This window comes from Leuresthes tenuis, unplaced genomic scaffold (assembly GCF_036924035.1).
Source record: "Leuresthes tenuis unplaced genomic scaffold, fLeuTen1.0.hap1 SCAF_7, whole genome shotgun sequence".
In the NCBI taxonomy this organism is placed as follows: Eukaryota; Metazoa; Chordata; class Actinopteri; order Atheriniformes; family Atherinopsidae; genus Leuresthes; species Leuresthes tenuis.
In genome coordinates, this window is record NW_027325361.1 from 16587344 (window position 1) to 16604026 (window position 16683).

The 16683-nt window shown below is 39.5% G+C and overlaps 1 protein-coding gene across 5 annotated transcripts in view; it reads right to left on the reverse strand.

The window, feature by feature from the left end:
- The window catches only part of elavl4 (ELAV like neuron-specific RNA binding protein 4), a 72213-nt gene that overhangs the window by 11187 nt on the left and 44343 nt on the right, over positions 1–16683 (reverse strand). For all 5 annotated transcript variants that reach the window (XM_072389560.1, XM_072389559.1, XM_072389561.1 and 2 more), the window contains 2 exons: positions 14740–14843; positions 11408–11561 (listed from right to left, as the gene is read on the reverse strand). In XM_072389560.1, the coding sequence (XP_072245661.1) occupies positions 11408–11561; positions 14740–14843 (258 nt within the window). The remainder of the gene's footprint in view (positions 1–11407; positions 11562–14739; positions 14844–16683) is intronic.

A 16683-nucleotide genomic window follows, 5' to 3' on the forward strand; every position in this document is an offset into this window, starting at 1 on the left:
TAGGTGATAAATTACAAAGGATTTGTCCATGTGCAGTATCTGAGGTAAAATCAGGGGCACTGCTGTGTCTCTGAAGCAGTTTTGGAGCTATAACCATTAAGTGTTATTGGCAATGAAGATTTTTAGCTTATTAGATTAAGCATTAAAACTTCACTAGCACCATGCTTCAGCTTGATATTTGGAATCAGCCGAATTTTACAACAGTCTACTGCTGAACGACACTTGGAACCAAGAGCCTTGGTCAAGAGCATCTCAGTGGTAGTTATGGGAGTGGAGAGCACTGCTCACTCACTTGCTGCACCGCAACGAGAGAGGAGAAGAGAGGACTCTATTTCGTCCTTTAATCCTCACACTTGTTTGGCCTTGAGCTCTTCCTAAGCTGGTTTTTGCTGGAGGGTCTCCAGACAAACGCTTGGCATACAGATGAAGGCCAGGAACAAACACACACACACATGCACACACACTTCTGTGGCGACTTGAAGAGGTGCTATTAAGAGTGAAGTGTGGAAAGAGGACTAGTCCACGACGATCTGAAGTAGTGGGTGAGCGGAACCTTCTTTGTGAAACTGCTCTCTTTTAGACAGCAAATGATGTAAATGTATTCTTCACCTAAAAATAATTCATGCAGGTTTCTAAAGTTGAGGTTATTTCTCCTCACAATACAGATTTTCAAAACACAGGAAGTGGAATGGGGAGAGATTGAGACTTAAAATGAATAAATAATTGGTCTATTTTTAGTAGTATGAGGTGGGTTGATATGATATGATAAGATCAACAGAGGAGCGCTATTATGGAGCTTAGGATCACTGAGTGCTACATCACAAGTTTTACTGCTGTTATTAATTGTGAGCCTATTCAACTGTGTGGAGGGGAACAAGAGTTTGAGCCTTTTTTAAAGTTCCCTTAAAAAGATCAAAATTACCTGGGAGGTTTTGGACTGTTTTGCTTTTGTGTAGTTTGTCTGCAAGTTTCCTAAGTTTACCATAACTTTCTGTAGCTTTAATGAAGTGTACATTTTCAGGGGATATTTTGATGTGGATTAATGCACATCATGCACCAGCTGTTTTCTAAGATAAAAAACAAGAGAATATGTGGACAAACGGTCCAGTCTTATTCCACAATTGTTGCTCACACTACCACTTCACAGCAGGAGATTTTGTGCAGGAGAAACACCATCACAGCTGGAAATGCTGCAGACACAGCTGCAGACAGGTGTCTCTGGCACGGATGAGGCAAAAATGTGATGCAAAAAGTACATTCTGGGAATTACTTCTTTTTTTTTTTTTTTGTCATAAAAAGCGGGGAAAAACGTCTTGATAATCATTGTTGTGTTGATGTCAATACCACGTGAATTTAAACATATCCACAATAGTAAAAAATGAAAAATGACAAACAGGTCAGTAAAAAGGAAAATGAAGCAGCGACGCTCACAAGCAAGCACTCTCACTCAACTCAGTCAGTGTCAGCAAATGCTACAAATGATTCGCTGTGACGTTCGCATGTAACTCTAGATGTAGAGATTCTTACTAGGGATGGAAAATCTGATGCCAGCTGGAAAATCTCCACAAGAAGTTTTGCTCTTTGGCTCTACCTTCAGTTGTGGGATATAACACCTGTCATACAAACAAATCTGCGTGCGAGCCCTCCACATGTACTCGAGTAGTTGAAGCCCACAAAAAAGTAGAAAAGCAGAATGGTGTGGGTGCGGGAACCAAAGATGTAAACGGTTGTATCTCAGCCTCTGGGTGCTCCAGAGCAGTTTCATGTTAAACTGAAATACAAAAATCAACGTGCTTCAAAATGAGTCTGACACATGTAGCTTTAAGGTTAACAAGCTACACAAGAGTTGTTGTTTTTTTTTTTAAGTAAAGACCTTCAAATATCTTTCTACAATAAATTGATGATATATTCACTTAACTGGTTTAAATTTAAAAAAATACAGCAGTGTACTGTTCTGTACTTGTTTTGAATTACAATTCTGTCATGCCAGATTAATGTAATAAACCTTGAAAAGGGGTTTGTTTTTCCCATTTTAAAAAATGCAAGAAAAACAAACTTCCAATCTATGAAGCAAGCTGCCATTCTAAGAAGTCCAACCAAATGACTGTCCTTTCAACCAGCCCCAGAAGCCTGGTCCTACTTATCAAGCACCAGCCAGCCATACAGGCGACATTAGAGCACAATGTACTTACTAAGGTACAGCAATCTGTCTTTCTCACTCACTCTCTCCCCTTCTCACTCTCTTTTTCTGTCCCCCCTCTTCTCCACAGTAATCAACAGAGGCTTATATAACTCTCTACCTGTGCTTATCTCTCTCTAACACACACCGACAGGCACATTGGCTGCCTTACTAATAACACGCCGCCTCAGTCTGGGGCAGGGAAACACAAGGAGAGAGGATGGGGGATGAGATGTAAGTGCTGGGGGTGGGGATGAGTAAGACTGAAAAGAAGGAGAGAAAGGGAAAAAGTGAAGATGGGAAGTAAGGAAGGAAAAGACAAAAGGAGAGAGGGTGATAGAGGAGAATGTTAAGAGGTGACAGTAAAAGGATGATGATGAAAGGAAACCGTGCTATTCTTGCTTGCTCCTTCCCAAACAAAGCCATGCTTTCTCTAAAACCCACTATCATTTCTCCAAACATTGACTGACTGACAAAGAGAAATGACTGCTCCTCTGAGAGCCCAGAAAAAAAGAGAGGTGAGAAAACTGGTTGCCGGGTAATGAAACACGCACATTTTCTGACTTTCTCAAACACACACACAGAATTTCATCCTTCTAGTGAATTGTATTCTTGTAAGCAGGCCCATACAGGCACGTAGACAGCCACACACATTAATGCAGGCATATAGAGAATAAGCAAATTCTTTTTCTTTTGGCATTCTGCTACTTCATCACACCCTTTTATCTTTTACTTAAGGAGCTGCAGCGTGCCAACTGTATCAAATGATTAGTCTTGCCCTTCTAAAGGATTTATAATATGGAAGAGGGAGAAAGAACTCCTCTTCCTGTTGGCTTCTAATGAGAAGCAGAAGAAAATGCAATGTCCTTGTTTTAAGTAACGTTAGTGTGCCTGAGTACAGATGGCATTTGAAAAAGCAGCGAGAGGAGAGGCAAAGAGACTTTGAAGCGTGGAGGTGCCCTGTGCTTTAGCCTCTGTCAGAGCAAAGCTCCAACCATCTGTCTGGTGTGTGCGTACGCATGTACTGACGTGCGTAGCTGTACGTGGTTTTTGTGTGCATGTGTGTCGGCTATCACATAGGCAGAATGCACACTGAAGATTACAGGAAAAAAAGTAAGGGCAGAAAGATATGGGATGATATTATGATTCATGCCATCTAGAGGAAGCACCTCTCCGCTCGTTTTACCTTGACCGTTTTGTTCTCGAGTCTGCGGCAGATAGAGAACAGCGATACAGAATGGTGTCATTATTCAAGTCAAGAGAGGAGAGTACAAAGTAACTGTATGCTGGAGGGGCAATTGTCTTTAAGAAAATATTTTATAGCCGAAATCTACAAGTACAGAACACTGTCAGAAGTTTTTTTTTTAAACAAAAGGAAACTTTTGCATCTATTCTAATCCCTCATTTACCCATACGACTCTGAGCCAATTAGGCCACTTTTATGCCTTTATATAAGTTTAGTCATTGTTAATGTAAGCTGTACAACTGAAGGTTGTAAATCATGCTGACATTATGCTGAAAAAAGAGTATTATATATATATATATATATATTATAAAGAAGAGATGTTACCATTTATCAGCAATATAATAAAAAAGGTGGTGCTTTTCTTACCTGAGTGGCTGTTTAGCTCAGTAAATTGTGAGAAGCACAAATAAGCTGAAGTTTACCTCCCAAATGGGCAGTTTCAGTTTATATTGCCAATCCTAATGAAATCTGGGGTAAATGCAAACATTAAATCAAAGTCTTTGACAAAGCTTAGACTAAATATACAGCTAAATCTTCTACATTTTAATTTTTTTTTTAAATGTAGCCCAATTTTTGCCAAGACATCTATGGACCATTTATACATATTTTCCAACCGAAAGAAACACTCCATGAGAAATCAGACAGTAGAGCCATGCAGGAGGCCTCCAGGGCTTCATTTTCATGGCACCAGAGGGACCATAATAAGAAATGCAATAATGTGGCATTTCTCCAACATCGGGAGGCCTATTGTTTTGATATTTCTGTACACAGGGCAAAAATGTTAAGCTCCATGTTACACAGAGCTGGAAGGTTAAATTCTATTCATTGCAGCATCACCAGTAGGGAACCAACCAAAAAACTAATTCCAAATCCCAAATTAATTCTAATTAAAATCCACACTACAAGGTCTATACTGAAGTTTTGTTGATGGCTTCTGATTCACAATTCCTTTGGTTTATAGCACAGCTCTCACTTCAAATGACCAAAACGTTCCAGCTATCTGAAGGCAGCAGGACTGTACATTCAGTCTGGAGCTTTCAAACATCAAAGTGTTCGCACACATGTACGTACCATATCTCTATCATGTGCAACCAACTTCAGGCTGCAGTAAAATAAAGACACAAGTCTATGATCATGTGTTCAAAGGCTCAGGGAAGGAAACTGACCCCAAAACTAAATAGACTAGGACTCAACCCATGCCAAGAAGGACAAAATCAAGGGGAGATTTTTGACTCCGATTTTTATTTCAAGTCTTCGTCATCTAAAGAAATTAGGTCGTTTCTCTCCCTGAGCAACACAGAGACTACTTCAAATTTTTAAAACTAGAGTACAATAAATCTAAAATCGATGACACCTATTTTAATTTCTTAACAATGGATAAGGAACTTTACAGCCTACACTTGACTACCTCTCAGATGAGCTCTTATTTTATAAGTCCCAGCAGATCGTTTGGGTCTTCACCTTAAACTGTAGAACAAAAACATGTAATAATGCTGCTTTCAGCCAGTCTGCTCCAAACAGCAGCAGCAGCCATGTGAGAGGAGCTAAAAATAGTGTCTTATGACTTCAAGGTTTTAGTATTATTAGTTTTTGTGGCTTATCATCTTTAAACTTTAAGTTTTATTTTACATTCAATTTTATTGGTATTGAACTGCTCATAATTATTTTCTGGTTTATTTATTAGCCCTGTACTATTTTACAGCAATCAAACAATTTTGTGCAATATGTCAAATTTATTTCCAACTGATGATTTTAGCTGATCATCTTTTTATCGGTTTAAATACCTACATTTTATTGTATTCAATAAATTCTTCAAGTGTATTAATCTAGATGATTCTTTATATCTGTTTCTTATGGTCGACATTTACTTTTAAGGCACACTGATTTTCACACTATTTGACACATATTATACAAATAAAGATTTGTTGATTGATTGACTGTTAGAAACACATTTGATATGAAAGTGGTCGGTTCTTACCTCCTGGCGACAAGTTGAACCAATTAAAGTCTGAACACAAATCTTGAGACACGTAAATTGATGTCACTGATTGTTCTTATCCAGTTCTGCTTTTATCTCTCCTGCCCTGTCTCCTTTTTCATCTAAAAATACCACATGGAAGGGACTAAAGCTGTGTGCTTTCTGACTTTCATTCCAAGCTATGCAGCAAAAGTAATGTTAGTGTTACAACTAAAACAGCTATGGCTAAAGTCATGTTATCCTATTCTATTTAGTCTTTTAACTGTTTGGTGGAAACATTTGACATGACAAGTAGACTTGGACCATACATCTACGATGATAATTTCAGCTCTAAACGGCACATTGCATGCTGATGAAAGCATATTTGTAATTCTACGTGTTTGTGCATTAAATAACTCGTATAATGTGACTCCTTGTCTCGGACAAGCTCCTACATACTTTAAGGCAATAAGCAATAATGAAGTAAATGAACAGCTTTCAGACATGGATGATTATTGTTTGCCACATTTTAAGATACAACGGCACAACCAAAATAACTTCGGGCAGAGTGCGAAATGTTCATAAAGAAAGAATGCAACAACTTAAACATATTCAAATCTTTTTTTCAATTGTATGTACAATTTCTGGCCCAAAAAAACATGTCACCACTTTAACGAAGCAAACAGATAAAAGCCTCGCATTGGGAAAGTACTGCTATGACTAATGTGTTTCAGCTGGCAAAAAGTTATTTGGTTTACATCAACCTAACAAATGAACTGAGTTGAAACGACAGAAATTGGGCTAACAGCGGTCAAACCTTTATGTAATTAACCAATGTTTCATTAAAACTTGTCAGGATAGTTGTGATTACTCATCTGCAGGGATGAAATGTGGTTAGAAGAAAATCTAAATGGTTATGATCAGCAAACAATTAAACATTTGGAGAAATCAATTAGAAGAAAATCAACATCAGAACTCACTATGTGCAATGTCTAATCGGGAATGTAAGAGCAATTCCGCACACAACATGAAGGGAACTCAAGGTATCAGGAATAAACAGCTGTGTAGCCTTAAATTCCTGCCACAGCATTTCCTGATTGCCTAACAGCTCATCTGCTTCCCTGAAAAGTTTAAGTTTATGCCATGAGAAAAACTTGCATGGCCTTAATAGTGCATGGGGCATGACTCCCAACTTTTTTTTTCGTGCAATGAGTTGGGATCTATGGATATGCCAGTGAACGTAACCCTCAGTTCCATCTTCAAACTCTGTAAAACTCACTCTGTATCCTGGGCTTTTTACATAAGATGCAGCAGCCGCACTTAGTTAATTGTCAGCAACACATCGAAGATGTCAAAATATCACTCATCCCTAGAGAAAATGTGTGTCAAGCCTGACGTGGTGTGCAGGCACCTCCCCAGGCAAAGCCTGTTTCCCCGTAGGCTTTTTGAGCGATTGCTGTAAACTGTGTGTACAGACACAGTGAGTTTTCACTGTGTATTTTATTTTTATTTGCATTTTTTCAATCGATTCAATGCCAATGGGATGCAGAAAACAAATAGAAAAGCAACTTTTCTTTTGAAAATCAGTAATAGTAGTAATCACCATCGTGAGTTATATGACAGGATGAATGCTTGTCACTTGTTTCCATGGGAATCTTTCTCACTAAAACCTTCTGTCCCACATTAGGCTATGTGGCATCAGCCTTTTCACAGTCAATTCTTAAACACACTCAGCAGCAATTAAGTTTCACATTAGAGCTGTTGTTTACAAAAGTCATACTTGTGGATCAATGGTATTTGCAGTCATTGATCAGGTAAGCATTGACCTCTGTGTGAACACAGGTCTGGGAGCACGGACAAGGGATAGCCACCTATTGATTCAAAGCTGTCTCTAACATTATGTCTGTTTCAAATTGAGGATTGCCTAAACCAGCTGTAAGAGCACAAAATCACATTCTGGCTGCCTTCCCTGAAGGTTAGAGGGAGAGACAGGGAGGGAACCTGGCACTTTCTGCACTGATAAAGAGAAAGAATATGCTTATCCATTCAGAAGCAATCAATATGCAGAGGAAGGGAGGGAGGAGGGTGAGGATGAGATGGAGAGATACCCTTGTCAAGTCAATGCTATGTTCACTCCCTGAGTCTCTGGGGCAATTTGGCGGTTTTAGTAGATTTTGTTTCAGCTGCCTCTGACCGTAAATGATGCCAACAGTCATGTTTTTTAAGTTGCTTCTTGTGTTCACGACCAGAAGAGTGACTGCAGGGTGCATCCTGTTGATGAAGAGGTCATTTAGAGAACAGACTCCATGTTCCCAATTTAGCAGAGCAGGAGCTGTGGATCATCAGCCCATCTGCCAATGGTCACTGGAGAACATCCATTACTTCAACAAATTTCCAAAACACTGCTGTCAGTATGTATTTCTGTCTGTGCATCAATCCACTCTAAAGTCTATTCAGTTCAAATATTCAATGCGATTCAAATCAGCCCACAGGTTGGTAGGAAAAGTCAATCACAGAGGGAATCTGATTTTAGACACCGATTATATCTGTTATTCAATAAATACTGGGGACATGACCCCGGGAGACGGAAGTTTTAAGAACATTCCTTTTCACTTTTACAACATGGTCACTGTGACAATGCAGGTATAAGCTCAGTTTGTTGACGTCTCCAAATGAGTGTGATACAGAGCACAAACTTACTTTGACTCCTACTTTCTCTCTCTCTTTCGGTCTCTTCTTCTATTTTTTGTTCTGTGCAAGGAGTCGCAGGAGAGTATTAATTTGCAGCCCATTTCTGTCTTAATGGTAGTGAGTGTGTGGGTGGGTGTGTTTCTTCTGTCTGTACAGTATCAGAGAGAAGAAAAAGATGAGTCAATGATACCAGCACACTACTCTCAGGGCCGCTCTAAAGTCCTCCATGTTTTTAATCACCCGCAACTCTAACATCTAATTAATCATTAACATTTCTCCTGCTGATCCTCAGCCCTCTGGGGGCACCTTGCAGAACATCCCTCTCTCACATTATCTTTGTTTGTGTGTGTGCATATACAGCATGTGTGTGTGTTTCAGTTCTGAGGCAGGTGGCCAGGGTAGTCGTTAGGATAGCAATTAGTGTGGATGAGGGTGTTAGTGGGCTGAAAAACATCTCCTGCACTATGTCTATACTGACCGATATACCTATTTGGTCAAGTTGTGTTTCTGCTTCCTGTCTTCTACATGATACAGGGATAAAAAATAAAAACAGGTTTTCCAAACATTATGAGTTTGGAAGCAGTCAGATATGCTGTTCGGTTTAACTCAGTTTCTCTAGTGTTGTTGTCATTGAGAGAAACTATGTCCAACTATTTTCACTGGACCAAAAAATTACACAGGTTACTACTGGAAATTGGCTTTAGCTTGTTTTTTAAATGAAATAGTTGCCCCTAATTGAAGAATTTCTTGTCCTTTCTCGATGTATTCTTCCTGTTCCCAGACAATAAATTTGACAAAATGGTGAGAAGTAATTACAGCAGGTTTGTAGCGTACACTCCAGTATCTGCTTGTTGTGAGTAAAGCAATGCCATTGCGTGGACAGTTACCAGAATTCAGGAAAAAGATTTTAGTGGCTCTGATGTCTTTTTTAATGAGACATGTTAAAGTGACAGCTTTAAATCACAGGATAAGAAAGGAACCTGCATGAAAGACATCATCTATGTCTTCAGTTAAATATTTCTGGTGGGTGTGTTGCTGTGTTTCATCTGGACATGTGATTCTTCACCTCGAAAATGACCTTGTGCCAGTCAAGAAAGAGCACAATTGAATTGCTGAGGGTCTTGTGTGTCATACGTGTTGTGACTGCCTGAAAACCTTGCCTTGCTCTAACTAGAACTGCCTCTGGTGAGCCTGAGCTATAAGCTAAAAATCTGAGATGTTAATGTAGCTGTGAAACAGAGAGGCAGGAGGTTAGCCCATGTCATCTAAATGTAGCTGGACGGAGAATCTTTTCCACCTTTACCATCAGCTTCCATCCTCCTTAGCTCTTTGTTCACATCCTGCCTCTCCTCATTTCCTCTTCTCTGCTCGTCTACGCCCTCTCTTACTCTTTATTTCCCTTTTGTCTCCTCTTTCCCTCTCTCTTCCTCTGCTCAGTGTGTACAGACAGTCGTGCACTTCACTGCCAGCGGTGATTTATACTGCTTAGGCAAATGAGTGTGGCTTACGGCATGTTGCTCCTTCTCTGCTTCATCAGTACACATTGCACATAATGCTGGAGCAGGTTGAAGCCTTCAGGCACATACACAACCACTGAAATTGATCTAAGAGACGTGCTGGAGGGGTTCTTCTGCAATACAATGGGCTGATGCGATTCATTTCTGTGTTTTGGATGTAGTGGAATGTGTAATTGAGCATGTAAATTTTTCAGCTTTGTGCCTCTTGTGTAATGATTGTTTTTTCAATGGCAAAATTGCCTGTTTGGGTCACTCAGTGACTCGTTAGGTAATGCTTAGAAAGCACTAGAGTTGAAAGACATGAGTGAAATCAATATTTTTTCCAAAACTGGCAGACATCTTGACACGCATGTGAAAAAATAAATGGAATAAATTATTTTGAAGGGAGAGTTCACTCCCAAATATATGTATTTTTCTTCCTCTGGTGGGACATGTTGAGTTTTGGAAATAACAGCTGTAAGGATGAATGGATGGCAATCAGCCTAAAAAACATTTGAAAAAGCAATGTTATTCAAGAAGATTCTTAAAAAAATATGACCAGTTTTATGTAGTTTCATTTATCTGTTTTTCTATCATATTAAAACCATCAGCTGTATGACTGAGCAAATAAAAGCACACAAATGAGGTCTGCACTGGAGAGCAACTGGAAGTAAACTTTCATGTCCTCTGGGCTAATTGTTACGTGTTAACTTATCTCCGCAAGCTAGCCAAGTTGACTCAAAGAACACAAACAAAAGATTGCTTTGAATGGATGGACTGAGAGCAGAGACCAAAGTGCTCAGTGCTATTCAAAAGAAGGCCAACAACATTCCAGTCAATATTTACAAAAGTTGGGAACTCAAACTCAAAATTGCACTATAGGTCAGAGGAAGTATTTATGTTTGATTTAGTGGTGCACTTTCTCTTTAACTTCACTCATATGCACTGCCGTCAGACAAACCTTCAGTCATACTGAATAAGTTCTGCATATTTCAATTAACAATGATTTCACTTAATTCCTGAAAATTACAGTGTAATGGATGATCATATCATCATAATTCAATTTCACAGACACTTAAATGTTAGAGTAGTAATGGGAAAACAGGTTTTCTGCTCTGCTATCTATGAATTTTTCTGGATTGATTAAAGTATTTCACATATAAGAATATTTACAGTTGTCCAGTAATGTCTGCTCTTTGTTTTGTCGAATTATTAGCATAAAGTACTGTGTCTTGGATGCAGACTCTGTCAGCATCTGTAATTACACCTGCTTTTCTTTATTAATTTTTTATGGAAGTGCAGCAAGCAAATTAATTAATTTTTCTCTTAGCCAGCCTCATTTTTTTTCTCAACACTCTGAAACAGCCATGCTAATCACAGAAAGCACAGCAACTTTGGCTCAAATGGGAAGAGGCATCTTCGGGAAATTCTATTATTGTGTGAACATTACAGATTGACTGGTATGACCTCAACATGACACTTAGAATCTGCAGCCAGAGGGTTTTTAATTCAATTTTCCCAACGAAAAATATTAATGAGGTAATTTATATTACCATATCAATCCAAGTTTTTTACAGCTTTATTTAAACTGTACCTCCTGTTAATCATGACCAAATGAAAAATGTGACAAACTGTGCCACAAACGCATCTCAAAAATATAGCATGAAAGGTTACTTATGTTTAAAAAGAAGACAATAACCCTTTGAAAGTGATGACAGACTGTTTTTAAATTAAAAACAGAATACAGAGTTATAATGACCCAATTTGATGTGCATCTGACTTATTACATGTTACAGTGTCAAAGTGTCAGGATAAAGGAGACCCTGCCCCATGGATACCTGTGACCTGGTCGACGAGGATGCGGGAGGTGATGATGCGGCCATACTGGGAAAAGAGCTGCTCCAGCTCCTTCTGGGTCATAGTCTTGGGCAGGCCGCTCACGTACAGATTGGCGTCACGAATGGAGGCTGAGCTGGGTCGTGCATAAGACACCTGGGAGGGTAAAATAAATAGTCTTAGAGCTTGAACACATAAATCAAGGTTCCAGTCCTTATCAAGCATTAAAATCAGAGGTGGCTAGAATCTAAAGAGATCATAGTGTTACAACGCTTTCATGTGTGTATGTTGTAGATGAGAAAGGGCGTGGATCATTAGATCCATAGGGAGGAAAATGAGACTGTATTTTTCTTCCTTGCCATGGGGATTACTGTTAGGAAAAGATTTAGTTGTTTCGAACACTAGAGAGATAACACCTTGTGCCTCATCCAGTTGCTTGCTCAGGGACACTAAGAAAAACTTCCCCATGAGTGGAAACCACAGGTGTTTCACTTTCAAAAGACAGCTCAGGATTGGGACAATAGAGCCACTTAATATTCTCAGTGAAAGCCTGGCTTCATGATAAAGGCGAGAGGTTTATTTTCTTCTTCTTGGATTTCAAGATGTCTTTCCCCTCGACTATCAAGTCAACATAACAGCAATCAACTTCCAAAGAAATCAGCCAGTCATTTATTCCTCTACTTAAAGATTCAACAATGTTTTCTAATGTAGCAAATGGCAGTAACTGATTATGCTTTGCAGCTCCCCTCAGTTACTCTTAACTACAGAACTTCTACGAAATCTTCATCTGTTGACACAATCTTTTTGGCAGTGAAAATTTGTAAATCCCTTTAGCATTGCTGCTGACTGAAGCAGCTTTTTCTTCCAGTACTCTCATGACCTCTGACAAGTGGAGACCCAAGTCATCGAACAAGGTTAAAATCAAACAAATACAGTGCGTATGCAGTTGTATCCTTGAGCAATGGCATGGAAATCCCACTTGTGAGACAACAGGATTGGGAACAGCTGGCTTTCCCCATGTCTCACTTTTCTTTCACACATTTTCCTCTTCAGCCTATCTGCTCGGCTCCTTCGTCTTCCTCTCTGTAGCTCTCTCCCTTTTCGCTGCCGGGCAATTTTCCGTCTGCTTCCTTCCTGCATGCTGCCTCACTAAACCTTTCCAGAGTCTGCCTCTTTTTTGCTCCTCTTTTCTTCACTGTACAGCTCTCCCTCATTTTCTCTCCTTGTCAGCCAACTCCAGATGTCTAATCCATCAACACCTCCTCAAGCTGTGAGCGGTATTGTGTACAAGTGTGGTGCATGTGTGAAACAGGAGTGTGTGCTTGTGTGCAGGAAAAGTTAGAAAAACTTAGTGCGAAGATTAAAATAATCACAAGCGCACACTGGATAAATGTGTCTTAGACTGTGTGCATACGTGTCACTGTGAGCTTCTCGCACCTTTGGCATGCTGCTTCCCCTCACACCTCAGTTGGAAGGCAGCATCGCAGCCATTGCTGACAAAATCGAAGGTGTCACGGTGGAGGAAACCGCAGCAGCGAAAACCGAGTAAGAGACACTTCAGAGAGACATTTCGCCCCGAGAGAATGTGAATCTCTGGGCCAAGTGTAGTGGCAGAACGTAGGAATGGTGTGACACGAAAGAACGGCAAGCTTAATTTTAGAATTACTGCACTGCCTTTTAATTTACCTTGTTACCTTTAGGCTTTTCAGTCTGTTGTGGAGAGAGAAAGCAAGGAAAGAAAGTAGTGGGAGGAGAGACATGAAGTGTGAAAGAGTGATAGTGTCAGACAGAGATGCAGCGTTGTCTTCTATCATTACGAACCGCTTTTAACTCAGGAACAACTTGAGGCTATCTCTTGTGTCATGAAAGTGTAAAAGCGAAAATCCGTGAACCCAGAATGCTACACTGTGTGAACAACCTTAAGCCTTTTCCATCTTTAAACAACAACTAAAAATGCCTGTTTTCATTTGGTATTCCATGTAGGCAGCCGAACACCCATCTACAGTTAAAAATTCTGTTCTGTAGTATTCTTGAAATGTGTGCATTGTAACTCTTAATCTCTAAGCTCTCTTCAAATATCCTGGCCACAAGATGGCATTTGCATGCTTCAGAATAGGCCCACTGATTACGGCTAAAATAGGGAGAGTATTGCTCGAGCTACTTTGAAAAATTACTATCAAAGACCAAGCACAAAAACAATTTAAATTAGTCTAATTTAGAAGAGATAACGTGTTTTTCTAATTAAGTAATAAATCAGAAAGTAAACAGATATGATGCTGTTTGGAAGATACCGTGTGGCATCAGTAAACACTCGCAGTATTTTTTGGCTTATCCAAACACTTCTAATCTTAGCTCAGCTGTGGTGCAATTGTAGGTTCTATTAATGACACACACAAAAATACACATGGACCTACCGTCGATAACAAACACATTAAACCATTATGGATATCGTGTTAGATAAACAGCAATGTTAGACCAGGGGGAGAATACAGTGCTGAATCAAGGCCAAGGCAGACAGTTTATGCTGTCTAGGGACTGCAGGGATTCTCTGTGGGATTCCCCGCTCGGCATCAGGCTAATCCCACCCTATTAGATTACATTAGACTGGACTAGATCAGATTAAATCAGATGACAGAAAGCGAGAATCCAGGGACTGCCACTGAGCAACAGCCCGGCTTAACAGCAACAACACATCTGCAGCGCAGAGCAGATAGGATGACAACAGTGTATATGAGCTGGGAAAATCAGATCAGCAGTGAGATTAATAAATTGTTCGAAAACATTTGCAAAAACAAGTTGATGTAAGGTTTCATTTTTAGTCTTCTAAAGCGTCTGAATGAAGAGTAGTGCAGTGTGGGCACAGATGTATCCATTTTACCTCTGTAACAACCACAATTAAGCCTGACAATTAGTCATGCCATTTAAAACGCAATAACAGAACACTCAATTATTTTGGAAAATGGGATGATTGACATGTTTCTTCTCTTTCAGTCGGTGATATCTATATAATTTCACCTTTAAATTTTGACATTTAGAAAAGTCATTAGCATATCAACCATAGTCACAAGCGCTTTAATGTGTCTTTTCCATTCAGATGGTCTTTTTATTTCTGCAGCTCATGCATGTTAATCCAATCTCGCCCTTTAGCACAATCCACAACAGCATTACTATCTAAAAAGGCTCTTGGACAAAAGAAAGCAGCCTTATAATTTAACATGACCTCCATAACTTTCTGAAATACATGACTCGATTTTTTATTTCTTTTTGCAGTGACTGTTTTCTGATTTCCAGCTATTTATTTGATGTGTGTAGAAATGAATATGGTGTTGATTACCTTGATTGTTTTGGTCTGAAGTCTGAGTCCATTTAACGTGTTGATGGCTTTCTCTGCATCCTTTGGGTCGATGTAGTTGACAAAGCCGTAGCCCAGACTCTGCCCTGAAATGCAAGAAAGAAAGAAAAACGATTTGAAAGTGTTACTTTTATTCAGTATTCTTTTCATTTAGTATGATACTGAACTTGAGATAGTAACAAATTTCACCTTGACTGATAATTCAACTCTTATATATTTACTCACAAATTGTAGACAGTCTGTGGGAAATCTCAACCACTCACTAATGACTTTATGACATTTGTTTGATCTAGTGTGCCCCCTAAAATATAGTCCTTACTCCAAAGTATATTCACTGAAGTTTGTCTGACGCCGACACATTCGGCGACATTCCGCTGCTTCATATAGACAAATTCACTGTGCAGACGTTGTCTTTATGTCACTTGAATGATGCCACAGCTATAAAAACAGGATAGCCTTAATGGGCTGAAAGATTTGTGAATGATATCAACTTATCAATTTGGCTGTATTAATATACAGTTACAATCTACTGTTTTCACAAAAAAGACAAAAGGGCGCCTAGAACCAACTGATTTTAGTTGAGTGAAGGATGTGTTAATCAGGGTTTGACAAACTCAGTTTCTTACAGTTTCAGTCAAACTAACATGTTTACATGCATTTTAAAAAGTATCAATCGGACTGACACATGGATTTTATTTGTTAGTTTTATGCTGTGTTGGGGGATTTTTGTCAACCAGGTGTCAAGCGAAGCTTTCTTTGTTGTTGCGAACTGTAACTCACAGGAAATGTTATAACAGGTACAAACAACATATTCGTTAATTTCTTAGCAGCTGCGAATGAAAAGAAAAAAAAAATACCACCCCCATTGCCTTCTAAGCTCAGAGTGCTTTAGATAGCAGATTCCCTATGAGAGTGAAGCAGGCCTGACATCTCCCAGTGTTTCCCCAGTGGATCAAACCTTTCAACAGGCTTAGGACTTTAAGCGGACGCCCCCAGCCATCAGGGCCTTCTGTCAACAAACAGCCCCTATCCTCTACTGCCACACACAAGCACAAAGAATTTCAGGCAGTTTTAGAAGAGCAGCATACAAATATTCACGCTAATGAGAGCAGACAGCGGTTAGTCAGAGACAAAGTGAATCACAAAATATGGAGAGTGGCTGTTTCACAAAATAAATACATTTGGGCTATGGATATCCCAACACAGAGCAGCTCAGAAGCAAGCAGGGGAAGAGCCAGGAGGGGACTTGTCGTCCTAACATCAAACAGCTGATAATTTTTGCTTCTTCTCTTTTCTCCTCCCTCTTCTCCTCTGGATTAACAGTGGATTATCAGGCACTCTATTGTTAATTAAAAACCTGCCATCCCGGAGAGACTACTGCTATTTATAACAAGCCATTCTCTCCTTACTCTTCTCTTCCTCTCTGACTCTCAACTGACATCAGGTGTTAAGTTTGGCAGTTAAAAATAACTCTTAAAGCTAATTTTGTGGCTCCTTTTTTTTATTAAATAGTACACCAACACACACAAGAGACTGAATAATGAAGAGGCAGAGAACATGTAGCAAAAGTATTTTACTGAATAAATTAAAACTTGAATTTAACATTAGCTTGCCAATAAAGCAAAATGGTCCGTAAACAGCATTACAAATAACCTAGCAGTGTTCCTAATGGTAACTGTTCTGTTCATCTATTCAATTTAATTCCAGATGAGCACAGCTGAGTGCCTGGTATTTGTAATGCTCCTCTAACGCATTTTCTACTTCTCTAATTCATACTTCCCACTTTCCCAGGACCTTCCTCATCCCCTTCCTCATCTTCAACAAGAAATATGTGGTTCAACAAGCACGGCCAAGAGAAGGCTCTGGCAAGAGCACTCATGCATGGGCACCAAGATGGACCAGTGCTTATTGCTACTGACACACTCA